Below are 27,876 nucleotides of genomic sequence, written 5' to 3'. Positions count from 1 at the left end.
TGTTATTAAAATTCTCTTTAGTTGCTTGTTCATCTAAATTATTCCTCATACTGTTAATATTTTTATCCATACATTCACTTACTATATTCTGTCAGGCCTTTTTCATTTTGAGATCTGCCTTGTTCTAGGTCCTTTTTACCATTTGTCATTACTGCAATTTTCTCCAAGCCAGGGGTTTATACCAGCTTACTATTTGGCTAGACCCAACTGGTAGCAAGATGTCAAGACTGAAGCAGTAACATGGCAGTATCATTTAAATGTACCCCCTACAGTGCAGTAGCAATGCTTTTGAACAAATGCAGTGTCCTTTACTTGTTTTTGAGGGCTGTATAATGTATTTTCAGAAAAAAATGCAACATTGTGTTTTAAAGGTTTAAAGTACCTAATTTCTTTGTGTTCAGTATTTCAAATCATGTTTTACCAAACCCAGTGAAATTTAAAATTAAATTTGTGTTTAATGATTAGTTTGAAACATGATGATTTGCACTTCAGTTGGATGTTACATATACTTGATGTATGGTTGTCATCTGTCTGATTTGGGCCAGAATGGATTTCTCTGAACAACTTTTTCCATTCTCCCTACCCATTTATCATCACCTCCAGATTTCTGCATTACTGCTGCCTTCCTGCTTTTGTCATTGTTTTCCTCCTCTGTAAAAAAAAAAAATTAAAAAAAAAAAAATAATAATAATAAAAAATAAACAGTCTGGCAGTCAGAGCACTATTGTGAAAAGTAGCCGTTATTGATGACGTTAGAAAAGTCATGAAAAGTCATGAAACGGGCCATCATTCAGTAGTGCCTGAAATGGCACTGAAATTTCACCCATTGTTCAGGAACACATCTGTGTATTCTCTCTCAGGCTGAAAATCTCTTAGCTAAACTCGGCTTTTATATGGAATAGTTTTTCCAACATCTGTAAATACTTACAGTCTTAGAAGATGTCAGTATTTTTCGAACATCAAGTAATTCATCATAGCACTTGCCCCTTAATCCTATCAGTAGCTTAGATTCTAAAACCAGAAAAATAAAACAGAGAGGATGAAATTACTTACCCAATGTTACTAGTATAGAAATGAGTTTTTGAAAAGAATTATCTTAAAGAATTACCTTCCCTAATCTGTTAGATATCTGTTAAAGATTTCTGTAATTAAACACAATTGAGTCAGATCTCCTAAGATTTCTTTAAATTAATTGTGTGCCCTTTACCTTTCAATTATAAACATACTGTTATTTATTTTTCACTACATTCACCCTTGTATCTTTTTTTAGCCCCCAAAATACTTTGCCAGAAAGAAGCCTGGCAGTACGTGTGGATAGTGTTTGCTTATGAGCAGAGGAAACCTGTCAAAAATGTTGTACTTACTGAAAGAAGGGAAAAGCAGAGAAGACAGAAATTTGAGTTCAGACCCTTTTTAAAGGGGGTAGGAGGAGTTAAAGAACAGAAAGACTAAACACCCAAACTAACTGTTTTTTTTTCCCCTCCACAAGGTGATATTCTCTAATATTTATTTTTCCTTTCACAAAGACCTCATTTTGGGACTTCCACTGATTTTCTTGAGGAATTTTATTGTCAGGTCACTGCACTGTAAAAGTTGTTGGTTTAGGCCTGTTCTAAGCATATTATGCTGGTTCCTTTAGTTTGTGTTGTAACTGATAACCACAGAGCTCAGCGCCAATGACAAATCTCAGTGTTCATTTGACTCTCTTTTTAACTGCCTTCTTAGGCAGGTGGTGCTTGAAGAAGAATGGAAAAATAATGGTAATTTTGTTTTCTTAGATTTGTTAGTAAAATATTGTGAGTTTTTAATATGTTGCCCTTCAGAAACTTCAAGACTATTTCAGGAAAAACAGAGAAAGTAAAATACACTTTTGGTCTAAATCTTACTCCTGCTTATGAAGATGTTTTACTGTGATTTGACCACTGTCAGATCCTGGTTTTTAAAGTAGCCACATTCTACATGTTGAAAATATGATGGCAATTCTATTATGCATTTTTGAACTGGAAGATACATGTTGAAGTAAAGTGACTCAAGGGCAGTTTCCATACACTTTAAACTCTTCACCTGCCCTGTGCCGCTCACAGGCTATATTCTTTTCTGCCTTGAAGACCTTGAAAATATTATTTCCTATCTGAGCCTTACAACAGAAAGGCATCAGTGCTTAATGCAATAAAAAGTACATAACGCCAACTTGCCTAGTCATTAGCTTTTAAAATGTAACAAAGCATCCATCAAGGTGGACCATCAGGACAGTTAGTTTTTCTGCATTTGTTTTGAAGTTGTTACCTCCTTTTATTTTTAATGCTATTGAGTTCAAATATAGTAATTAGATGAATGCTCTACCTGAGTTTTACTATGCTCTTTTAATGCAGATCTACTTTTTGCAATATTTGACAACAGTTATTGTTACAAACTTCAGTTTAAACTAAAATTTAATTGTTCTTTTTGAAACAAAGTTACTTTGGGAATCTACAGTACATACTTGTTCGTAACTCGAAGCTGTGAACTCCTGTTTACTCGGGCAGGACTGTCTGTGCTGATCTCCCTAGAACTGTGCTCCTGAAAGTCTTATATTTCAGGGCTGATAAAAATGTAGGTTTTGCTTCATAAAATACAATGGAACTTTCTTTTCATATTACCCTATATTTACTCCAAATGGTTTACAGCAGCCAAAGCTGGAATGGATCTTTCAGCAGGGAAATGCCTCCACTCTGTTTTCCACCATCTGAGACTGAGCTCTGTAGGGACTCTTGAACAGGTCTCAACTTCAAGGATGTCTGTGCTGTCCTCAGCTGACAGCCAGTGCAAGAGGAATGCTGCAGCTCAGCTTAAATTAGCTGTTTAATTTAGACCACCTGGTACTATCAAAAGTTGTAAAGGTAATTGAATTTTGTGCAGCATATGCTGTTATGCACTGAATAAAACTCAAGTAAGATGGAGAATGCAAGCCTCTGGGCTGCGTAGTATTCATTGGAAATCTAGTAGCAATGTTTAAAGCAGTTTTCTGTAACTTCTTAAGTGAGATTTCTAATTCAAAGAAGGTGTCTATCTGAACTGAAAAGCTTTTTTTAAGTTGAGATGTGACCTGGTAGACTCAGCTCTGGCTCTGTTTTTGTGCGTTTTCACATTATCTGTGTGATAGATATTTTCCAGAGTTTATCAATTTGGGCTCAGCTTGCCAGAAACTATTTTATCATTTCAGTTTCAATTAAAAAAAAAAAAAAAAAAAGTTTGTGGTAGACCCTTGCAGAAGTAAGAGATGCTTTGGCTAGAATAACTCCTCTTTGTCTGGCAGATCACAAATCATTCCAGTGTTTTGATCATATTGTGTTGAACTGATAGAATTCCACTCATCAGGTATCTCGTCAAAATTTGCTGTGGCAGCAGGTCAATCTACAGTGTGTAGTATTATTCCAAAATTACTTCACTTAGCTTAGAAGACTTTCAGAATCATTGTCAGTTTTCACAGTAAAAGTACTGTTCCTCTCAAACTTTGATTCACATTTTATAGCATAATATCTCTGGATTGGGCTCTGTTATCATCAGCTGAGTGTAGACTATCAATTCATTTCACATACAGCAAAGAGGGATTAAATATCATTATTTGATAGCTATCAACCAAGTGTCAAAATCTCGATGGATAAAATTCAAAGGTCATAAGAGTCCGGTTTGGATCAGGGCTTTATTTTTATTAGATGTTAGTACAAATTGTCTGAGGATGGATTACCTGCCCTAAATTGTCAATTCAAATAGTTGACATGTAAAGAGTTGAGGAAAGGAAGTAGAATTGCATACCAGTTGTGTAATGCTAACATTATTTCAGATGCGTAAGATGTGTATTGAGCACTGGAGCAGGTTGCCCAGGGAGGTTGTGGAGTCTCCATCCTTGGAGATGTTCAAAACCCAACTGGACACAGCCCTGACCAGCCTGCTCTAGGTGACCCTGCTTGAGCTGGGGGGGGTTAGACTACCCGCTCTCCAGAGGTCCCTTCCAGCATCAACTATTCTGCGATTCTGAGGCATAACCAAGACAAGGTTTGTAGATAGAGGTAATGACTTTTATTAGGCAAAATGATAGAAGCACTTGTTTGTGGGCAAAATCTTGCTATAGCCTTCCTTATTAGGAAGATTTTTTTATTATTTTTCCCCTGGTAAAATCTATGAAACATAAATTTTATTCTTCCAGCCTCATTTATGTAGCAAGTTTCCCATGAGCAATCATGAAAGAGCAAAGATTAGTATTTTTCTTAACTGTATCCACTGGTTTAATAAACACAAATATTATATATTATAGTATATATGTATATTGTCTGCTACAAACCTGACTTGGTAATATTTTGGATATGTCTTGCTGTCTTTGCACTTTAAAAGTGAGGTGCTGCCTAACTATCTGCCATGTAACCTACCTGTTGTCGGTTGGTGGTTGTCTTAGAGGCACTGCAGCACTCTGAATTTCAATAAAGTGAGCCTTACTGTGATAGCTAGTTGTCAAAGATGCCTTCTCAGCTGTTGCCAGTCTGACATTTTTACATGTTTGATATTGCTGTTTGTTTAAATACTCAGGCTTTAATGATGTGTTTTTAAGCCCTATTGGGATGCAGATGCAACAGAACTGCAAGGATGGCCAGTTGATTCCAGAGTATTTCCAGTTGTGTTTTGAATTAGCTCCTCCTCATGTACAGCCTGTTCATGTGATATGGATGGGGAATGTCCATAGAAAAGTGTCAATGGCAAAACCAAGAACTCCACAAATTAAAGTTTTGGGCTTCTGGCTCTCTCCTGATGGCTTTCTCACAGGAGACTCAAGAATACTATAACGATCTACATCGGGGCTTCTATAGACAAAGGTGTGCCTAATATTATTTAAAGAACAGAAAATGTGAATGACTTTTTACAGTTGTTTACATGGGAGGTACCTCCTTGGTTCATATTACTAAGTAGAGGTTATGCTTTTACCAGTAAGCTATTGAAAGCATCTGTTCACAGCATAATGAAAAATATACCTTTTTAAGGCTGTATTTTAGGTGTTAGAAACAATAATTCCTAATGAAGTCCTTCCAGAAAAAAAAATCAGGGGACATGCATGTTTCTAGGATTATGTATGTCCAGTTTTGCTGAGAGATACAAACTCAAGAATTCACTTACGAATTTTAGAAGTGACAGGAAATAAACTTCTAATAAAAAAAAATCATCTCCACCTCCTTATGGATTTTACCCTCCAAAGGCCTTAGAATCATTTTTTGGGATTTGTTGATATTCAGATATTGAGTATAATCTTTGCCCTTCCCTCTGTGCCTTTTGCTGGGTTACTGACCCCCGAAAAGAGGGTGGAGTGTGGGGGGGTAGGGAGCCAGATTTTACTTGTGGGGAAAAATGCTAGCAAGGAAGACTAGCGTAACAGAACACAAACATTGCCACTCTTAGACCAGTAATTCAGGATATGGCCAGGCGGCCCTGTGTCAGTAAAGTGCTACTATGTGCTCTTAATATTAAAATTTTCTTTATTTGAGTAAGGAATAAAACAGAAATGATAGAAGCTCTGGAAGAGTTTAAGTGTATGCTATAGCCTGGTATTCTTCATGGTCTGTTATATCCCTTTTCATGAATACTCGCTCGTGCTTTTTTTGCATGGATCTGGAAGATACAACTTTTATTTTGCTCTGCGTGATTGCCTTTTGATATGAGAATTGCTTGCAAAACACTTTTTAAATAGGTCACTCCACCATACTCTGCACTGGGCTAATTATGATTGTTTTGCTTCCCTGGGCATTTTTGTGCTCATTGAATTATTGAAGTGTTACTTCATAGCTGGAGCTGAGAACTTGCACAGCATTCAGAGCTGTGTGGCACCTGGTATGCATGGCTCTCTTGCCTATATGTAGTCTCTAAGGGCTTTTGCTTGTGGGCAGCATCTGGCAACTAATCATTTATAATTAAATTTCACATAATAAATATTTTTAAAGCATTTATTTGGGGGGACAATATAAAGGATATAAAAAGGGCAGCTGAGAGCAGCTATCCTCAACTCACTTCAAAAAGAAAATGAAATTATTATATTTTCTTTTTCCTGAGAAAAGTTCTGTTATAGAATTCTGTAGGTAAGAATGCATCAACTACAAGGAAAATTTGTGACATGAAGTCAACTATCATGTTGTCTTTTTTTTCTTGCAGTGCATAACTCTGCATACTGGAGAAATATATCTAAAAGCTATCATCAACAGCAATCTGAATGAGACAAAACATTCTATGTATATTTTTTGAAGACATGACATGACATTAATAAATGTGTGTGAAATAGTTGGCTACATTGTTGTAAGATGCAGTTATCTGAGATTTTATTCTTCAGCCAAGTCTCTTATTATAACATATTATTGTAAAGTTGCACAGGAGTTATCAATGCATGTATTTTGCTATAAATCTCTTGCAGCTCTCAGGTGCATTTCTAGTTGATTGATGAGATTACCTTTTTATCTGTATTTATTTTACATCTATCAGAGAGACTTGGCTTGTTTAATGTATGCTGTTTCCCAAGACAACAGACTGCTCTTGAGGGGACCAGAGGTTACCTACTCAATTATAATGACCGGAAGCTATAACAACTTGTTCTTAAGAACTGTGTTTTATCTTATGCTCATGAAGGCGAAAGTGGCCTACCTTAATGCAAAACTAGAGCTCTAGAAACAATGATCCCTCAGGAAAAATTTTTTAATGTTTTCTTTTGCTAGGGTTGTGTCAAACAGCTGCATTCCAAAGATAAGTTGTCTGCCCTGGCACAGAGTTTTCTCTGCAAATCTACAGTCTGGAACAGTCTTTTTATGTCTCTTTATCTCTCCAACTCATCTTATTTCAAATTTTATTTGAAGACCTCTTTTCCATTTACTGAAGCTTTACTATTCTGCTAGTCAGTTATAGTAGCTAGCAGTTCTTTTCCTGCTCATGATTCGCAGTTTAAAGATGAGTTGGGTCTTGCACTTTGGAGGGATTCAACCAACTTATTATGTATAAAGAGCAGAGTACAATTCCTCCAAAATCAGTGTTCTTTAAACATAGACTGTTTTCTGCTAGCTGACTCATTTTAGATGGAGTTAAAGAACTGGTCGTTAAGTTTAGTGCATAGATGTCAGGCTATTTTTTTTTTCACCCAAATGATCCAACTAATAGAATAAAGCAATTATTTCAGTGAGTTTTAACTCCATGGGGAAATCTGAAGTGTAATGTTTTGTCTGACTCTGAGAACTGTATTCCTTTATAAGATTTAGTGGTTATTTTTCAATTATTCTTTATATTATGTGTATTTTCTGACAGGCATCAACAAATATCATCAAAAGCATTATGTGCAACTACTCTCCTTGAGAAAGCTGCCATCTCCAGATTCCTCATCAGAGGAACGGAGACATGTCTTAGACTGTTTGGCCACCTTGAGTGCTGCATTCACTCTCTTTTCTCACTAAAATGAGGCTACATTTCCTCTGAATAAAACTAACTGCTGTCTTCTGTTACTAGAGTTAGGAAATGGGAGATGAGAATGGTCTTCCAAATAAAACCACTGTGACCATAGTTCTGGACTGCAGGAGATCTTTACTAAAAACCTTTGGATGGCCTCCCTCTGTGCCATAACTTTGTTGCAACCGCACTTCATCAGCACATTCTTGATACATGTGTGCTAAGACTGTAAATTAAACTAAGGTTTGGCCCTGAGCCCAAACCCTGAAGTCTGCTAACCTTCTCCATCCCTATTTGCAAACGAGTCATTTCCTTCTCAGCTAGTCCTTAACTCATTTTTACATTCTTACTGCAGGCAGTGCCATCTCTAGTTCAGTTTGTTTTCCTGTGTGCCACTGTTCTGATACTTCATTGAAATCCAGTCAAATTATTTCTACAACTTTTTTTCTTTGGCTGGAATTATCTATCTAATCAAATACTGTGCCATACTAGCTTAGTGTCTAACCTGTGATAAACACATATTGTGTTTTATTCCACTTTTCCCCTACTGCCATACTGTTAACCATTCCTTCCTTCAACATTTGTTCTAAGGCTTTGCATGTGAGTGAGTGGTAAACATGTTAAGTTTCAAGTACATTTTGCTCTGAAGTATGTATTATTTATTCAAAAAGTGGGGAAACTGAGATATAGAGGTTGTGACTTACGTAGCATTTGATATGATACAAGCCTCTTGATTTCTATTTCTGTGCATCATATTCATGAGCCTCACTTTTAATTTCCATGCTTATTCTCTCCCGTCCATTTGATCCCCGAAGAAAATGATCCTCCCCACGAGGATCTCAAATGTACCAGTTAATCGTGTAGGGCTCTTTTGGCAGCAGCATCAATATTCCTGCTGCCTGCTAAGGGTGTTCCAGGGGGTGTTTTTGTAGGGTTTTCCTTGTCAAGTGATCAACAAACTTTAAGAAGGTTTCTTCTTTATGATATTTAAATTTAATACTCTGTCACTGATAGATCTCCTATTTAAATGTAGATCCAAGCGGCTATGCCACTTATCAGTGCAAGTGGCCTTTTGTGATAGTTATTGCCTTTGTGTGCAGTGAAGGCATATGTTGCAGCTCCTTGATAGCCATTTTGGTTCGCACCAAGTAAAATGAGGCCCTTGTCCCAAATTCACTGCAGAACTTTTAATACTTTTTAATAATAAATCAGTTCATTTAGCTGCATCTCCCTTTCCTAAACTATTCTCCTTTCTGGAAGATCTTGTCAACATTGTCTTAGTTTCATTCCATGAATGTAGTTATTCCCAAGTCATTGCAACTGAGACATTTGGTGAAGGAAATGGCTGTTCTGATAGTTTCCAAGTGAATAGCAGACTGTTTCAGAAATATCTGCGGTATCAGTACTTCGATTCCTATTTGATCTGGTTTTGAGAGCTCAGTCAAACTTGGCACCATGTTATAGTGATGCGGTTTTACAGGCAATAAAGGCAAATTACCTCTGTAGATTGATCTTTCTTATATTACTAGGCATTATTGCTTGGTGGAAACTTCAAAATTCAAGAAAAGCCTACTTGTTATCAGCACTAGACATGAAGTTGTGGATATAGATGTCTGAAGGAAACAGGATTACTGCTTTTGTTATAATAGGCTGATAATTTTTCTCAGGTGTTCTGTTCAGGTCCGTGCTTTGACATACCCTCCTGTCTTACAAATCAGACTTCTGTCTGGGCTTGAACAGAAAAGAGCTAAGTCATCTTTATGCCCTTGGAAGTTGGAAGATATTTATAGTTGGTGAGCACGTGTAATATGCTTGTGTATGGCTGCATGTATAGCACGCAGCTACATGTTGGATTCAGAGGTCCGACCAGTATTATATATTACCTTTGGGGGGTTAGGTTGTTTATTTGTTCTAATTATTGCCATTATATGCATCATATATAGTTTTGAGTAGACTTCTCAGCCCAGCCTTTTCCTAAAGAGAGGTGATATCCTCGGGGCAGGGTATCTGTTGGGTAACACAATGCAAACCACAACTCTGTGCGTCCACTCTGTGTTGAGTGAGAGCTATACAAGAGATGGCAGTTTAATAACTTGACAATTCTTACGTTTGTCAAAATGGATGTAAATATTTATTATTTTCCAGATGTTGAGGTTGAATATAGTTTTGTACTTGCATTGTTTTAAAATGTACTTACCAGAGTCTCTGGGAAGTAAGAAAGCTCTTACAGCCTCTTTCCCCTGATCTCTGACATGACACATAATGTAAGTATCTAGCTTTACATATATGTGGCTTTTTCATGCAAATTTGAGAAGCATTGCATAATAATAGGTGCTGTTGCAGTGCTTTAAGGAAGCTGGCTTTCAAGGAATACCCTTGAATTTCTTTTTAAAGTTGCTTTTTAAAAACAACTTTTCTCCTTTCTCAGGGACAGGCTTAGAACTGAAGGGAAAAGAGATACTAGCAAAGCATTGAGATGTTAAAATGAAGTGTACATACCCATATATCTTCACATAAAGTATTTGACCTTGAAGTTCTGCCTTATCTCCAGCCTTGCAGCTACTGATCAGATAACCTGAGCAAAGCAAACCTATAACAAAGCACCTATTTGGCAGCAGTATGAAAACACAAACACTGTTCACACTGTGTTAAAAGTAAAGCACTGTGAGGAAAGAATACTGCCCAAAGTGCTTGTGCGATATAGCACAGTTTAATTAGGCCCATTAGGATGTGCACATTTGATGGTTCTTAGGATTTTTTTTTTTTTCTAAAAGCTTTGAATTAGTGGCATTTAATACAGAAAAATCCCGAGGGTTTCGGGTGCTTCCCTCTTATCCCAGAAATCAAACTTCATTAGCACAGTTATTAATGTTCTTTTTACAGATGTGTCTGAAATTAACGTTTCAGTTCCAGTTTTTTTCCAGGTTGTGATTCACTGATTGTTCTTTTTAATCAGTGGGGCTGGTGAAATGACTTGTTGCTGCTCTGTGTGGTCAGTCTCTCTCAGCCACTACTGACAGACTGTTTGTAGCAAATTTCTTTTTATGACTGGTTTCCTTAGGAAGTCAGGTTTATCAAATCACTGTTATTTGTGTATTTTTGTCATAACTACTAAACTCATTATTAGCAAATTTCATCTGGGTAGAAGAGGAAATTGTTTTTTTTAAATCATCTAGTGCAAGGTTTATGAAAATAGAGACAAGAGGAAGGACCACCAAGACTGCTTCATGATTTCAGATATTTTATTAGACATCAGCAAGTCCACGAGAGAGAGAATTTACAGATATTCAGCTGTAGGAATATGAGACAAAATCATTAGAAAACAAAATCAGGCTTTTTGAGGGTCAGTGCTCATGGAGCTAAGTGTTAAAAGTTAGCTTTTAAAAATGATTCAAGAAGATAGTGTAATGTATTCTGCTACATTAGGTTAGTTAGCTAAATGACTTGGTAGCATAACATATATTTAGACAAAATAATCCATCATGAGTGTAATGGAACAGAAGTATAATGCAGGACCTTATCAGTAAAGGATCATAGAAGTAAAAAAAGAAAAAAACCTGCACGTTCAATATTTCTTCTCTAGAATACACTTAGCATAAAAATAGTTTCTAAGGTCTATATCTAGATGGACAAAGGTTTTGTTAGGTAGTTCTTCAAAAAAATACTTACCTGCCAGAAGAGGATATCTGACCTACTAAAAGACAGATCTGCTTTTGCCTTGGTTTCCGAATTAAAGTTGCTCTGCTGGGAAGTGGGTTTTGCTATATTAAAATAAGTGACTTTGTTTAAACACTGGTTTTAAGTATAGAGGCTCTTGTTTAAAAACAAAACCCTTTATATGCTAAATGAGGGGGCTGGTAATACACTAAGGCAGATGTTGTCAAGTGGTTACAAATGTGCAAAAGATGAACAAGCAGACCTCTAGCAGCTGCAGAGCCATTTCTTTTTTTTCTTTTTTTTCTTTCTTTTCTTTTTTTTTTTTCATGGTCCAGGTTACAGTTCATCCTGACAGCTGACAATAGCTTCTTTGGGATTCTGTCTGGTTTTTAATTTATGACCATTTGAAAAAGTTGTAGCCACAATGGCTTCAGAACAGATGGTGTTATGAGGGTCACAGACCTGAAGACTTACCAGAGGGCTATGAAATGCTATGACACTAACGCAGTCTGTGATGATGCTTTGTCATGTTAATTGAATACCTAGCCAGAAGTTGGTAGGTTACAGTTGCCAGAAATAACTGTTCTTGATGTAAAGTCTAAAACAGTATGAAATGCTGTCGCGTGAAAGGCAGGGACGGAAGGCCCTTCCTTATCTTTATAATTTACGTTTGCCTGCCAGAGCCCCCCGTTTGAGGACTTTCCCTGGGCCGGTTTCGCAAAGTAAAAAGAATAAGATTTTATTAAAGCGACAGATACAACAGGTTCGGAATTGCCATTGATAAATGCACTTGCTGCTACAAATTTTCTTTCTATGAGCTCAAACTAACAATTAAGCGCTTTCAATAATAATATATTTTCCCGGGTAACGTCCAACGTTTGTCGGAGGCGCAAGTCTTACCAAAGAGGCGTCCCTGTTTGGGGGAGGGGAGAAGGAGGCTCGCTCGTCAGCAATCTCCGGTGAACAGGTCGGGGGTTCAATTTTCTTCCCTTCCAAAAACTTTAGTGAGCTATCCGCTGTTTATAGTTGCTGAAGGTGGGATGTGGATGCGCGGCAGACATACTTCATTGGCCAGATTGCCATTTGCGCGGTTGTTGGGGGTATGCCCCCCTTATTTACATATCATTATGCAGCAAAGGGCGTGATTTTTATTTTTAATAGGGTGAGCAGGGATAATGAGGCTGGGGGTACTATAGGTCAACAGTTAGTCTCTGAGCAGCAATTATTTTTTGGGATGCAACCCTTTGCGGTCAGGGGCGGACCGCGATACCTCCATATCGCTCCCTCCTCCACCGTGCAGCTGGAACAAACTGTCTGGCCTTCACCAGCTAGTTCGTTACTCATGTTGCAAAAGGGTGGTGTGCTTTGGCTGCCACGTACTGTTTTTCCCTTGTGCCCCTTTATCTTTCTCCCTGAATTCTCTCTTGTTCCCACAAATGCTGTCAGATCTATTAAAGTAATTGATGCATCAAACTTAATTTCCTTTAAAATTGTGATATGATAGGATAAGCAGCTGGTGATATCTGTGTTGAAAATAAATGGTGCAGCTTTATCCTGGGCATCCCAAAGTCATTTGCTGCAGAATCAAACCACAAGCTTCCTAAAATTGTAGGAAGTCTTATTAGTAGGTGCAGTCTTTCTGCTGTGTGCACTTCATTCAATTTAATGCAATGTTTACATCTGGATGTTTTTCCTAAGATAAAATCCATGTCTGTTTAACACAATAGCTGGTAGGAAATGTTCACATTCACCCCACACACAGCAGCTGCCTAAGTTACGTTCCAGAATTCCCACCTTCCCCCCCAAGCCCACACTGTTGCTGTAGCTCTTGTCCTCGAGAGTGGAAGCTGCCACTCTGAAATCAGCTCTTAGCTCAATAAGCATTAACTTCCCAGTTTGCTTACTCTGATCAAATCCCAGCTTTGTGTGGGAGTGCCTTTTCTGTCATTCTTGTGCTCTTCCTGCCAACTGTGCTCCACTGAACTAAAAAAGTGACTCAAATGGACAAGATTCTGCCCGCCCTTGGAGGCAGGATTCAAATCTATTCCAAGGCCTGTCAGCTGACGGTAACAAACCAAAGGAAAGGAATGAGGGAGAAAAGGCATTCAGAATTACACCAGTTTTCTCAGCAGATTCCAGCCTTGTGCACTAACTTGCACAGTTCAGAAAATGGATTTCAAGAGCCTTAAAATAACTGCAGCAGAGTTAGGTCAATCAGTGCAGTGATGGAAAGCCATTTATGAAAAGTCCATAACCATGTAAACTAATATTTTGCCTGTTTTGAACAGAAGTGAGATATTTATCATGGATGGCAAAGGCAAAATTGGTAATGGAAATGAAAGTATGGAAATAGAGGTAAGTGCAGATCTTAAAGCACTTGGTGGAAGAGGGCTGTGGAGGAGTTGACCAGAATTCTGTAAGGACTGGTAGATGAAATAACAAATCATTAGTCCAGAAATATTTAATGAAACTTAAGCTAACACAAGATTACAGAGGAGTAAATACACTTCATACACTTGGGAAGAACAGTTAAAGGAAAAAGGCCTTGGTTGCATTAAAAGTGGAATTTGGAGGCTCTTCAGGCTTTGAGTAATAGAAATACGATGACACTCTCAAATATAAAATGCAAGAGCAAGAAGAGGGGGATGGAAATGATGGGAGGACAAAGAGCTGGGAGTCCTGGTTGATCTGATTGCAAGAGCTACATCTCCATTGTTCCCGAGTTAGCTGAGCCCAACATGGCACATCATTTTTTGTGCCTTTTTTTCTCCTTCCCTTCTGGAAAGTGGTGATGTTCATGCTACACTGGTCACATCATGTCCCCTAGGTATGGAGACTGCCATGCCCAGTAAAATGGGCTGAGGCTGACCCACAGCACAGGTGTACCTGCAGTGCAAATTTAAGCACAGGTTTCACTTGGGATGTCCTCCCGGGCTGGCCTGGTGAGTCTTTTGTGCCTGAGTAACGTGGCTGGATGACAAAATTGGGCTGGAGCTTGCATCAGGGTTGTTAAATGCAGTGAGCGCTTAAGTGATTGTCCAGTAACTGAACTGTAGCGATGGAAAGTCTTCAAAGTGTTTCCTGTGGGGAATGGAAAAGTTTCGAAGGACCAATGAGACTTTGCTTTATCTGAAAAAGCATCAGCAATAAATATATGCTCCATATAAATGCATGAGAGAAATTAGCATCATCGAAGTAAAGCAAGGTGACATTTGCACTCAAACAAACAAAAACAAAATGGCTAGGGAAAAAATAGGGAAGATGATTTGATTCCTAGCAATTAAGGTCTAAATGCTGTGGAATTTCGTACTTTTTTAGAAGAAATTCTATGCTGAGGTTGCCTGTAACAGCAGGGGAGCAAAATGAATGGCCTAAGAAGTCTTTTCTGATCTGGTATTAATTAAATCAAAAATATTTTATTATTTGCAAGTTTTAAGTAAAAAATAAACAATAATCCACAAAGATTTACAAAAAGAGACTTATGAAAAAGCCTGATAGGTTTATATGGACTAGAACTATTAAAGGTAGGTGATACTGAACCTGTATTTATGTGTTTGCTTCCAGATCACTAGTAGAAAAAGCTGATTTGTTGAAGTACATGTATTTTTTTTCTTATTTACTTTTACTGTTTTTTTCCCCCCAGAATACTTCTATTTGGGGTTTCTCTCTTTAATTGTCCAGTACTGTTTTTCTTAGGTTTTAGAGGGTATCTTCTTTAAGTATATTCACTTTCTTCATGTTTTGTTTAAGATAAGTCAATATACCAGGATAGTGTTGTGGGGTTTTTTTTGTTTTGTTTTCCTAAAAGTGTTAAAGGCCCTTTCTTAGCCAATGGTTAGCACTTGGCTGTTTGGATTTCTGCCTGATGGTGCACAGATGGGTGTGTGTATGGCTTCCGTTCAGACTGAAAATATCCTTGCCTTAAAGATGGATCAGTTTAGCAGTGATTATCTACAACTTCTGTGTTTCACTTAAAATCTGGGCAGGTGAAAAGAAGGTGTGTTCCCTCTCATCCCAGAAGATTTCTGCAAAATTGCACGTAGATGTCTCTTCCCCACAGTGGTGCGTGGGATTTGAGGAGCAGATGGTGTTTCAGATCTGCTTCGGCTGGGGGGAGGGTGATGGTCTGCGTCTCATGGGAATATTGTACCCCTCACAGTCCCTCTCACTACAACAGAGCACAGAATTGTTTCCAGTACTGCCAGCTTTGTTAAGGACTCCTCTGTCTTTCTGTTTTATTAAAAACAAACTCTTCCTTAGAGATTATTAAAATGTTACTTTGGATTGATTGCTGTTATTGCAGTATCAGTCTAGTATGTGCTACTGTGTTGTTATAAAGCCTTCGAAACCATGTCGTCAGCTATAGACTTAGTTATAACATATGCAGGTACGTAGTTCTATATGCAAAAGTCTCTTTGGCCTAGGGCAAAAGTAAGAAAAATGTGAATGATGTGCTTTAATAATCTTTGCATTCCTATTTTATTTCACTAATAAAAGGACTGGCCATGTTATACTGCAGTTTTGACTGAATATTTAATACAACATTTGTCAGAATATATGAAAGTAATGCAGATGCATAAATGTGAAAATGACACTTTAAAAGAGTATCATTCACTTTTTTCTGAAACTCTTCCCGTAGTCTCAAAAGTTCAGACAAATAAATGGTGTTGTCTCTAGTATTGAGTGTGGACAAGGATAGACTACAAGTACTAGCCTTGAAAATAAAGAGACTATCTAGCCAACAAACTCCAGAGCATTCAGATTTGAACTAACTACTCTAACTATAATTCTAACTGTTCTATTAATTATAAATTGTAACCACAGAGCCTAGTACAGGATTTGCAACTCTGATTTTTTTGGGGGGTGAACTAGCTATTCCCCTGGCTTTAGACTGATTTATTCATTAGAGCGTTTGACAGACTTTTTTTTTTAATCATTATTCCAGAGGTCATGTATCATGTGTATGTTCACTGTGGTTTTATAGAAAACCTTTTATGAGGAAAAACGCTAAATATATTTAATTTCATACTTAAATATTTTAATGTTAGCTTCTAAAAAGTCATGGCTTACTAATTATTTATTCTTTAATGGTATTAACTTTTTACTAATGTCAGGAAATTTTTATTATGCTTCTGTCCATTAATGATAATTTTGCATGGAGCACAGACTTTCAAATCCAGGAACCTTCAGATGTGCTAACCTAAAATGTGGTCTTTGGGCAGTGGAGTAAGGACACAGAGTTCACAGTAACCTCAATTCCTATGAAATCAAGATTTTGCTCAAATGCTTGAATTTGGACTCGATGGACTGACTTTGAGGCTTCTTATTTCAAGAACCTTGGTCTGAGGCTTTCTGTTCCTCTAGCCTGTTCTGCACTTGTGTTGTATTTGGAGGATTTGTTTCTTCCTTTTGGATATTGAAAATATCTCTGTGGTGTTTGTCCTAGGTCTGGAGTTACAGAAATATGATTTTCTCTATTTCTGACCCTTTGACTCAAAACTTGGAAAATACTGGCGTCAGTATAAAGCAACACCTAGGAGTCTCAGTAGGTAACACGATGATGCTGTGGTAAACCTAGCCTTTCTTTTAAAACCAATTTTCAAATACAACCACAGATTATACTGAAATGGTAGTTTTTTCTAGAGTGAATATACCATAATTAGGGCATGCACTTGTATCTATAAAATGTCTAAATAGAGGAAAAAGGGTGAACATAGGAAAGAGTATACATGAGGGGTCCTATGCAGTTCATTGCTTATGCTTAACAGATTGGGCTCAAAGGTCTAGGGTAGACTTTAATTTCAGGTGTAAGGTCTTGAAGGATACTGTGTACTTAGTATAGTGCACTTTATATATGAAGAGGAAAGTCCCCTTCCCTCATCTGCGCGTGCCTAGGCTGCAGGCTGAAGGGAGGCGAGGGCGACGCCGAGTCCCGTCACCTGTAGCGCTGCCTCGTGCTGGAATGCTCGGGTGGAAATTTCAAGCATTCGCAGAAGATGGCAAATGCTCCAGATTCAGAGCTGGCCATCGCCTGAGGGCTGAGACTGCTCTTGGTTGTTCGGGCAAGGGCGGTGATCGGACACTTGAAGGTAGAATTGTGGTGTTTGTACTGTGACTGTAGATACAGCCTTTAAAATAGGCCCTCAGTATAATTCTCAGATGGAGATAAAAAGTTAGATAATAATAATTAGCTTTTTTGCTCTGTCAGTAAGGTGTTTTGTTTGCTTCCAATGTACTTGCTGTAGTCACACTCGTTCTTGCACTGTAGTCTGGTAGTAATTCTATCTTCATAAGCTATGATGGTCACATAAACTGTAAATCAAAATTACAACAGCAAGATTATGTTATCTTTAACAGGAGGGGAAAAAAAAGTCCCTCAAGAGCTTCCATTTTGGTAGAAGTCTGTGATCAGCAATTTAAAACAAAAAACAAAAAACTTTCCATTTTGAAACTTTCTTCATCATCAGCTGGGAATGGTAATGAACTAAAAGGCAAACACATTCCTGTTGGAAGGGGTCAGGCGTTTTCGCGGGGGTTATAAATACACAGATGCACCGACGACCACGCGTGTTCATTATTTCGCGCTGTTCAGCGAGCAACAAAGGCCGAGTTGTTGTTTTAGAAAGCTGTTGCCAAGCGGTAGGTTTTCTCCTAGCAACAAGTGTTTTGCAGCCGCGGAAGCAATCGGATACCTTCGGGGTGCGCTGGCACTGGGGGAAGGGGCAGGAAAAGCAGGCGAGGGCTGGCGGCTCGCTGCGGCTGCCGCTTCGCTTTGGTTTAGCGAGTGATGTGCAGTAGGGTCATCAGCTGGTTGTCCTCATTAAAAATAAATAAATATATATATATATATATATATATATACACACGGAGCTGCTAGGACATTTTGTTTTGTGCATGCTTGAAAAAATACACTTCTTACTGCTGAAAAGCATGTCATTACTAAGAAAAATGAGGGAGGTAGTTCAGTGTTCTGCATTTTGGGAACAAGTGACTTAAACGGCCTTTTTTTTTTCTTTCTTTCTTTTCTTTTCTTTTTTTGCCAAGACAAATATTTGTGCTTTGAAACAGCGTAAGTCTAAACTGAGGCTTACCTCATTTAGCCTGTAATTAAAAAAAAAAAAAAAAAAAGCAGAAATCATCTTTATTTGTAAGTGTTTGCGGTTGGTCAAATTGTTAAATTTGAAAATATGAAAACCCATCAAAATCCCTGTCGTCACAGACATAGAACTATGTTTATTCATTGCTTTTCTGACAGAGTGGCTTTTTTTTTTTCTTTCAACTGATGCAGTATGTGAGGTTTTTTCCTCATCTGCAGAAAATAGCTGCTTACAGTGATTAAACATGCAACTGTTTGGGTGTTCTCCTTCCACTGAAGGAATTAAGAAATGATTTTCCATGCAATGTCATACTTCCTTTAGATGGGCATGTTTCAGTACAAAATAATCGGCTAAAAGGAAAATAGAAGCGAATAGCATATAAATAACTTGCTATTTCATTCTATGTTATAAATGTAAAATATACAGGACCAAAAGGGAACATGTTTATATTGACCATAGAATACATTTAAAACATGCATATTTTTATCATAGGATATGCAAAATATCAGATACAGAATTTTACTTATTTTTCATACCTCACGGAACGTTTCTTTTTTAGTTTTGTCTCACTAGCACTTCTGTTTCATTATTATAGCATAACACTGTCAAGTCGCTGGTAAACCTTCAAGTTTGATATATTTGTTTGAAAATAGCAGCCACCTTAGCACATGCAAAATAGACTGAAAAAGCAGCATGCAACGAGGGGCAGTTTTGTGATGCTAAAATTACAGTGCATATGGATTTGCTATGTATGTGTTGCATATTAAGTTTTATAACTGTTTTTAGTCAGAATTCTTCATTTTCAAGTCTTTTTAGATTAAATGGCAGGTTTTATGACTTTCTGCAAGCCACTGTTGAAAGTTAATTCTCTGTTAGGTTGGGGCTTATAAGAAAAATGATTGAAAAAACAATAGTGAACTGGGAAACGTGTTGGGCGTTGGATGTGATGAGTTCCTTAGGCCTGTTACTGTAATTTTTAACAGTCATTATTTTCAGCATCTGTCTTGCTCTGAATCTGGTGATACATTTGCAGCTTTTAGGTTATTTGGCTTCAGCAGGTCATTGGTGAAGCAGGCAAGTACTATTTTCACTGTTCTGCCTCTGTCTCCCTGCTGCTGTTACTAAAAACAAAATCAGTCCACTTTTGATTTTCACACACTCATAATGTTTTCTTGCAGCTATTGTTTTTGCAAGGGAAACTTCTAGATTTGAGATGTATTTTTAGCTAAATAAAGTCTAAGTTATACAAATATAGAACCTCTTTAGAGAACAATTCTTGTAATAGTACTACGGGGTGGGGGGGAGGGGAGGAATAAAAATAATTTCTAGTAGACCTCAGACCTCTGTAGTTAAGAGGTTAAGCTCTATAGGCGCAGGTGTTAAGCCTGGAGGCTGTTTCAGACCCTTTCTGCACGTTAGGTTGACCGTATTTCTTTTTCTGGTACTTTCCCTTTCTCCCAGTTAGCAATTTCTTTTTCTGCAGTCTTAGGAGAGGGTTCAGAGCTGCAGCCAACTGCTTCCTCTTTGAAGAAGGTGAAATTGCAGCTGGCCAGATGGTCAAAATTTCTGTTGCAACTTTCTGCTTTGAATTAATTTTCATGACTTTTGAGAACATCCTTCATCATTCTAAGTCTCTATTTTTCTCGGAGAAAATGGAATTGTTCCATTTGGTATCAGAGGAGCAAAGGAAAAAATGTCAAGCTGCACTCCTATTGAGCCCTGCTTATTTTCCAGATGGGGTGGTAAGGTAGACGGACAGACCTGAAGAGAACCTGCAGCTGTCTGAAGTAGGAATTGTTAGTCACACTGGATCAAGGAACCGTAGCGATCTTAGTAGTGTTACCATTTTTTTGTACTTATTGCAAATCTCATGTTTGTCACCTAATGATAAAGCTCTGGTTCATTGAGGTGTATTTTTTAAAAGCCATAATTTTATATTTTTAATTTTTTTCCGTGAGAAAAATTTGAATTTTAGATATTCGCATTTGCCTAAAAGCAAATAAAAAAAAAGTGAGCCTTCTAGTCTTATCTAAATGTCTAGTTTTAATCATGTTTTCAAAATCAGAAAGCAGTTATTTAATTAGTTTTTATTTTTGTTCTGTGTTTGTTTTTCTAGATTCATGTTTTTCATTGACTGTTTGGTATAATCATTATGACAGGTTAATGTGAAAAGATGCAAAGCCCTTTTGCAAAAAAAAACAACAAAAAACAAAAAACAAAAAACCTTCACAGTGAAGACTACACTATTTAAGCAGTTATTACTGTACACAGTTGCTTATTGTATTATGTTATTCAGATTTGGTGTGATGAAATTTTATTAATAAATAATGATGAATTTTTATGCTAACTAAAGGTTTTACTTGGAGCCTGTCCAGCTGCATTTGGAAATTAGAATTAGTCTGAATGTTTTTCTTTTTAAAAATCTTACATTTAGCTAAGGAAAAGTAGCCTTAATATGTTGAAAATGCAAGGGGAAAAAATAACTACATAAAAACATAATTTTGAGGTATCAACTATATATAAAAATGTAACTGCAACTTATTAAAGAATGTATTAATTGTAACTAGTGGATTTATTGTGCCATCACCACAGACCAAATTTTAAAGGTATCTTGGTTATCTAGGATACAAATAGATAAGTAGTGATGTACTTAAAGTCAGCTAAAGGGAGTAAGGACCTAGGTCCTGTTGAAGTAAATGGTAATCAAACATGTTGTCTTGCATGCACTTGACAATTCCACTGTGCACCTTTCTGTAACCAAAAGGCTAGAATATGTTAAGAAAAAAAAAGCCTCTTGGATTTGGAGATTTCAAAATCCTTTGTCATCTTAGTTTTCTTTTGCTTTCAACAAAAATAAGCTGGATGCTTACCATAATTTTGTTTTTTAATCTTTGTATTAATTAGACATTTCTCTGCATCTGCTTCTGAAGTGAAACTCAAAGACTTAAGAGAAATTTTTTCTTAGAGCAGAAGCATTAAGTAGTGGCATCTATAAGCATGAAAATATTATCGCTTACTTTCCTCTGATGACTAAAAGGAATATGGATATGCACTTGAAGGAGAAACTGATACTGTAACAGGAGTAGCAGAGGCTCCCTGGGTCATCTAGACAAGTCTCCTCCTCATAAACATCCGGCCATGCAAGCTTCTCATGTAGGACTCCAGTCTTTAAAACTGCTTGTTTTTCACCCTACTGTTGTGAGTAGAAAGCTGTTCCAAAATCTCTACCACAATTGCTAGGAATCCTTTAATGTTTTTTTGGTAAACTTGCTCACAGCCAATTTATACACATTTATTCTTGTGCCAGCATTATTTTCTAGCTAAAGTAGTTTTTCTCTATTCTGTTCCCTCTACTGTCTTTATAGCAAGTAACTTCATCTCTCAGCTTCTGATTTGCTAGATTAAACAAGCCAAGCCTGACAGTTTTCTCTTGTAAATTAAGATTTGTAGTTATCTCAATAGTCATTTTCTGTAGCTGTTCCAGGCTGAATGATCTTTGAATGGGGGGGACTACACAAGGCTCCAGGGAAGGTCTTAACTATGGCTGTGTATGGCAGAGCTGCTAAAATCCGCCTTCTCTCTAGCGGAAGCCTCTCCTGCTGTCACTTGCGTTGTCCCCTTTCGCACTGGCAGTTTTTCACATCGCCATCCTGTGACTGCCTGGTATATCCAAGCCCTTCTCCTGAGTTACTTAACAGTCAACAGGCCACGACCGTGCAGCAGATCTTCCTTGTTACTGTTGGGTTGTCTTCCACTTCGCGGTCCTGCGTTCTGCCATATTTCTGTTATGCCAGTTCTCAAGCCCATCACGCTGTTTCTATATGATATCCTCTTAGCTTTATCCTGTTAGCTTTAGCTTGTTATCTGATCTGACTATCACTCTCGTCATTCTTGTGATGTGTCACTAATTAAAATGTTAAATAAGCTTAGTCCCCAGCCACAGTCCAGAATACAGAAGATATAATCCCAGTTCCTTGATGCATGGAAGATAAGTAAGAATGAAGGTCTGTATCTATTCAGCTAAATCTTTTGGATGAAACATTAAGATATTTCTGTTATATTCAGACTCAATAGCTGTTTTGCTTGACTGTATTTGTATAGGTACCTAGGAGATGCTGAATAATAGCAAATGACTTATGTTTTGACAACAGTGCTTAGGGCCCTCAATCGGGGGTTGGTCCTGTTTGACTGAGCACTATAAAAACAATCCCTGGACAGATGTTTTGAGAAATAATCACAGAATAGCACTGGGGGGATGGGGCAATGTAAAATGATGCATGAAGCTGATGACAGAGGGAGCAAATACACATAAAATCATTGACTAAATAGAGAGAGACTTTGTGACTCCAGACCGCATGAGAAAAGAATTTGCAAGGTCTTGAAAAATAACTTGTGATAGCAAAGAGGAAAATTTGATGCTTTTTTTCTCTCCTCCTTTATTAATTCCTGGAGGGGTTTGTTTTGTTTTGATGTGATGCTTGTGCAGAACCTTGTCTTCCAGTGACTAAAGTACGTCCCTGTCGCAAGCAATGTACAATAATTTTCTTTATTAGCAAGTCCCTCGTGGTATGTCCTGACGTTGGAACGTCCTTGCTGCTCCTGGCTCGCAGCCCTGGCGACAGCACGGGCGCTTGAAAGGGCTGGTGGCCCTTCTAAAGCAGACAAAATCCAGCTATTTATGAGTACAGCTGACTGCTCAAAGTGACTGATGTAAACGTCAACAACCCACAGAAGCAGACATAAAGCAGTACTTTCACTGCTGGTAGCGGTGGGACAAAAATTCTCTTTGTTTATTCGGAGATGCCCTTTGCTTCCTGTCTGTGCCATTTCTGATAAGAGTTTTCTCTTATCAGAGTTTTCTGAGTTACAAAATCCATCTCTACAACGCAGAGCTGGCTGAAAAATAAGATTTGGTTAGAGAGTTCATAGCATAAAGCCATCTTCAACAGGCCGAAGCTGGAGGCTTACAAGCCCTTCTGGGATATCCCTTAGCCTGTCCCTTAGCAGGTAGGATATGATTTACCAAAAAGAAAAAAAACAAAAACCGAACAACAAACCAAACCTGGGGAAAAGTAATAAATAAAATTTGTTCTGAGCTGCAAAATGAAAATGAAGAGGCCTACACACATTAGAGGCTTTTATAACAGTATGTTAAAAGTAAATGTTAGAAATTTTTCAGCATTTCATGTGAAAGAGCTAGTGGAAGAAAAGCACTTGCTGCCTTCTCTTAGCAGGATACAAAAAGCTGTATGAAGCACGTCTGTTACGCACGTGTCTAAGTACTAAAGCGTGTTAGAACACACGGAGACCCAAGACCCTGGGTTCGATCTGTGTAACTCCTGAGGAATTTACTGTCTCCATTATCTCTTGCGGAATGGGTGTTTTTCCTACTAATTCCTGTGGTATGTACTAGGATGATTATTCAGCAGTTTTTCTGATTGATTCAAGTTCCAGAATCCTTATAGTGCTTGTTTTTAAAGAAGTTTGTGTGCCTGTTTATAAAGAGAATATAGGGAGAAGGCATTCTGTTTGGTTGTTCAGTTTTTAAACTAACGTGCCCAAGTCTGAAGGTGTGACCCACATGCTGCTTAGGTGTTCCTCTAGATTTCCACAGAGCTGATACATCGTGATCTGGAGATGTTGCTCATGCCTATCTCCAGTCATAAAATAAGAGACATAACGTTAAGCAAATAAGTGTTGTCTGCCCATCTGCTGCTAAATAGATAAAGGCTGGAACTGGGAGCTGCAAGTTTTGTTTCCATTTAGGAAACAAAGGAAAATGTGCAGTTAGAGACTATGATGATTTGTATTGATTTCCAGGAATCTTAAAGGAGTGTGGGTTTTCGGTTTTTGTTTTTCCTGAATAGTTTAGTACAGAGAGCAAGCATGTGCTGACAGCTGGTAAACTCAGTTTTCGTGGATGGGCGATGCTGTGAGGTCCCTGAAGGACGTTGCTGCGTGATAGGCATGCCTGCTCTTTCTCCCTGTGGTCTATAGCATAGTGCTTAATAGCACAAAGTCGGGCAAGGACTGCAAAGAATTGAATATATTCTGAGCCCAGAATTTTAATGAAGTGGTTTAGGAGGGAGATCTACGAACTGGACAGTCACAATACACTGACATCTGGCCACCATTCAGAGGGAGTGAATGAGCCAGAGGATAGTGTGTTGTCTTTCCCTAGATGGCTTGTTCGAGTTCAGCCCAGAGCTATCGTGACCAAATGTTGTTGTCCTTTTGATGCCCTGCATGAAATGAGCCTGATTTCTGCTGCGTTGGGTCTTTGGAAGCCCAGCTCGTCCCCCGGTGCTGCTGCCGAGAGCAGATTTCTCTCTGTCAGCCCAGCCCAGGAGCTAGAGAACAACTGGGGTTTCGGAGAGGCTCCTGCTAAAATGCTGTGGCATCACAGGCATGGATGTGGCCCCATCGCCCGCGCGAGAGCAGCTCTGTGCGTGAACACTTAAAGTCAACGTCCTTCACCAGTACTAAATAGCTTATGTTCTTAGAAAAGTGTAACAACATTCAAACAACCAATATTTTCTCTAGTTCTATCATCTGAAAAATCTCTTCTGTGTTTTTTTCCCCATAGAGAATAAGGCAGATGTGACATAACTTGTTTGTATTCCCATTAACAGGCTTATATCTGCAAGATTTGGTTGTTTCCTTTGGTCTTGAAAAGAACAGCTTGTATCTTTAACAAGTGGGGAAAATAGTCTGGCATATTTGGAAAAAAATATTACCAGTATTCAAAGCACTCACATGTTTAATTAGTATAAAATATACAAATTGTCACAAAAAAAGAAGAAAGCAGATTTTAAAAAATGAATTAGAAAATCTTGTCTTGAAAATCAAGTGTTTTTTTTTTTTATAGTAGTAGTAAATTTTAGGGTTAGATGGTTATACTAAACTGACTATATGCAAATCACCTTTATATATTCTACTTTGCTTCATTTTTCGTAATTTTGCAACTGAAACCTACCAGTCACTGATCACTTCCCTGCAGGAAAAAAATACCATTCCCTGAGAGTTACCTGATCTTTTTGATTGGAAGTACTGCTCACCCACTCTGGAAATGCTGACTGACTTGACACCTCAAAAAAATCCCAAACCAAAATTTCCTCCAGTACCTTTATGATAGAACACATGCTAGGCTCATAGAAATTAGCCTTCATTACATTTCTTTATTTATTGTCAAAACTATCTATTGCTCTTTATATAGTTTTTCTTCAGGGCAAGCTCTTCTCTGGTTAGGAGTTAGTAGTCCGCATATACTACAAGTAAGTGCGGTGGGCAGAATTCCAGGAATGTGTGATGGGTAATTCACTGATTGCACAGAATTTCAGTGCTTTATAATAATCGGTGCCTGGATTGGTAAGGATTTGAGGGACAGATGTACAAAGAGAAATAAAAGAAATCATGATCCAAGGAGTGCAGGCTGGGACGGGAGAAGTCGTAAGAAATCTGTAAGCATGTAATCAGGACACCTCTCTGGGAAGGAAAGATTTTTGGTCGTTATGCGTTTTGCAATGGAAAATAACAAAGTAAAAATGCATAACATTTTGGGGATTATTATAATCCTTGAATAATTCTCACTTACTGGGTTATTCTAGAACTTTTCCTGCACAGTAACGTAGTGGAATATGATGGCTGGAGTTTTCCACTGCTTCAGTCAGCCCATATCCCGGTGTATTTGGATGTTCTCTCAGATAGCATGGTATTGAATTGAATTCCATCCCGTGGAGGAAGATGCAGAATCTGTGCCTAGGAAGCTCCTGAGGAAGTTATCTACCTCCTGGGCTATTATTATTAATAATTATAAAATTAATGAATTTTTATTAATGGTGCAATATTAGTCCCAGTGCAATTCTTCTTCCAGATGTGGAATAGGCTGCTTCAGTTGGTGATCTCATTTCATCTTCTCACTGTGCTGTTTGAGATCTGTAGTAAAATCAACATACATGTAAGATTTTAAGATCAGGTGTCCAACATTTTGCTTTCATCTGGAATCAGAAGTAGGATTTTAACGGAAGTTGATTTAATAATAATAATAACTGTGTACTTTGTAACACTGTGAACCCATCGGCTACCTGCACTTATTCCACTGTTGCTGCACAGAATTTGAGCTTCAGGAAAGTCCTGCCCTGTAATCTCAACCATTTTTTCTTGTGTTTTATTGCAGGCTCTGATACTTCACCAGCTAGGGCGCTACAGCTTGGCTGAGAAGATACTCCGTGACGCCGTCCAGGTGAACTCCACAGCCCATGAGGTCTGGAACGGGCTAGGGGAGGTGCTGCAGGCCCAAGGCAATGACGATGCCGCAACCGAGTGCTTCCTGACAGCGCTGGAGCTGGAAGCGAGCAGTCCTGTAGTCCCTTTCACCATCATTCCCAGAGTTCTTTGAGAGGGTATCCTGATAAACTTATCTTGGTCTGACCCCTGGGTGAGGAAACCCAGTGTATCAGACTGGCCGGTAACTGGTTAGTTTGAAAAAATTTAGAGCTACAGGTAACAAACTCCGGTTTCTTGCGGCGAAAGTGGCCAAAACAGTGTCGTGATGCAATATATTAATGTTAAACTGAGAGGACAAAATGGCTAACCAGAACCAACACTCATATCGCCTACACTTTTGCCCTGGTAGTTTTAAAACATCGTTATATTGTTCATGGATGATGTGCCATATTTTGTTAGTAATATTTGAGTGTTACATAAAATTATAATGAAATCAACTACTGAATGTAGAATAATATATTCAAGTTAAAATTCAGTGGCAGAGCAGACTATTTTTGACAAGGCTGTTAAGAAAATTGTTCTCTTCCTGCCTCTCAACCTCTTTTGGCCCAAAGTCAAAATGTGAATTTTCTGTTTCCATCTCTGTTTTAGTCCAGGCCAGAAAATCAGTTGAGTTCTTCTTTTTAGTTGTTAATAACTGTGATGTGTGGCTAACTGTTATCTCTATTTAGAACAAAGGCTGAGTACAAGAATATTTATATTTTACCGATGTATGCCTGTTACAAAAATATATTAGTTATTTAAGTTTAACTTTTTTATGTGAATTCAGAGTTTATTTATCAATGGAAATATGTAAAAAGAAGCCTCAAATGGAATATTTACCGACATTCCTTATACATGACCCACACTTGGCTAAATGGGAAGATTATGTTAATAATAATAAAATGATTTTTAAATGGAACCATGCCTGTGTCCTGATTAAGAACCCAGAGGAAAATAGATGGCTTGTGGATACATTGTAATGATGGGGGGCCTGAGGCTGGCTAGCCTTGAGAAGATGAACAATACTGATATTAAATGCCCTGAGGCCAGGTTAGAGAAGAGAAGTTGCTATTCTCTTTGCCAATAGTATTGTTATTTTAGATTTCAGGTTTCCTTCAGTCTTCGTTTCTCCTTTTTACTCCTTCCACTCCAGCTCTCAATAAAGGCAGATTATTGTGCTCCTGCGTAATGCAGGGACTTCTATGTATACATTGCTGGTGCTTGTCTAACAGCAGTCCCCTCTTCAGTTTTCTTTACCTATCTTTGCAGTTTTTTCTGAACATCTCCCTCATTTCATGTGAAAGAAAAGTTGACTGGTAGCATATTACTGCCATATCAGTAGTAGTAATAGTGCCAAGTGTTTAGCAGACAAGTATTTGCCAGAGCTGTTCTGGGGTGAGTGGATAAGAGT

The 27,876-nt window shown here is 38.0% G+C and overlaps 1 protein-coding gene across 1 annotated transcript in view; it reads left to right on the top strand.

The window, feature by feature from the left end:
• TTC7B (tetratricopeptide repeat domain 7B) overlaps positions 1–27,384 on the top strand; it is a 154,915-nt gene extending 127,531 nt beyond the window's left edge. The window contains exon 22 of the mRNA XM_067295614.1: positions 26,374–27,384. Coding sequence (XP_067151715.1) covers positions 26,374–26,595 — 222 coding nt within the window. The 3' untranslated portion in view covers positions 26,596–27,384. The remainder of the gene's footprint in view (positions 1–26,373) is intronic.
• The last annotated feature ends 492 nt before the right edge of the window (positions 27,385–27,876 follow it).

The sequence above is a fragment of the Apteryx mantelli genome, chromosome 4 (genome assembly GCF_036417845.1).
Source record: "Apteryx mantelli isolate bAptMan1 chromosome 4, bAptMan1.hap1, whole genome shotgun sequence".
Lineage (NCBI taxonomy): Eukaryota > Metazoa > Chordata > Aves > Apterygiformes > Apterygidae > Apteryx > Apteryx mantelli.
Note: the sequence above shows the minus strand (reverse complement) of the source record. Positions and strands in the feature narration are given on the sequence as shown.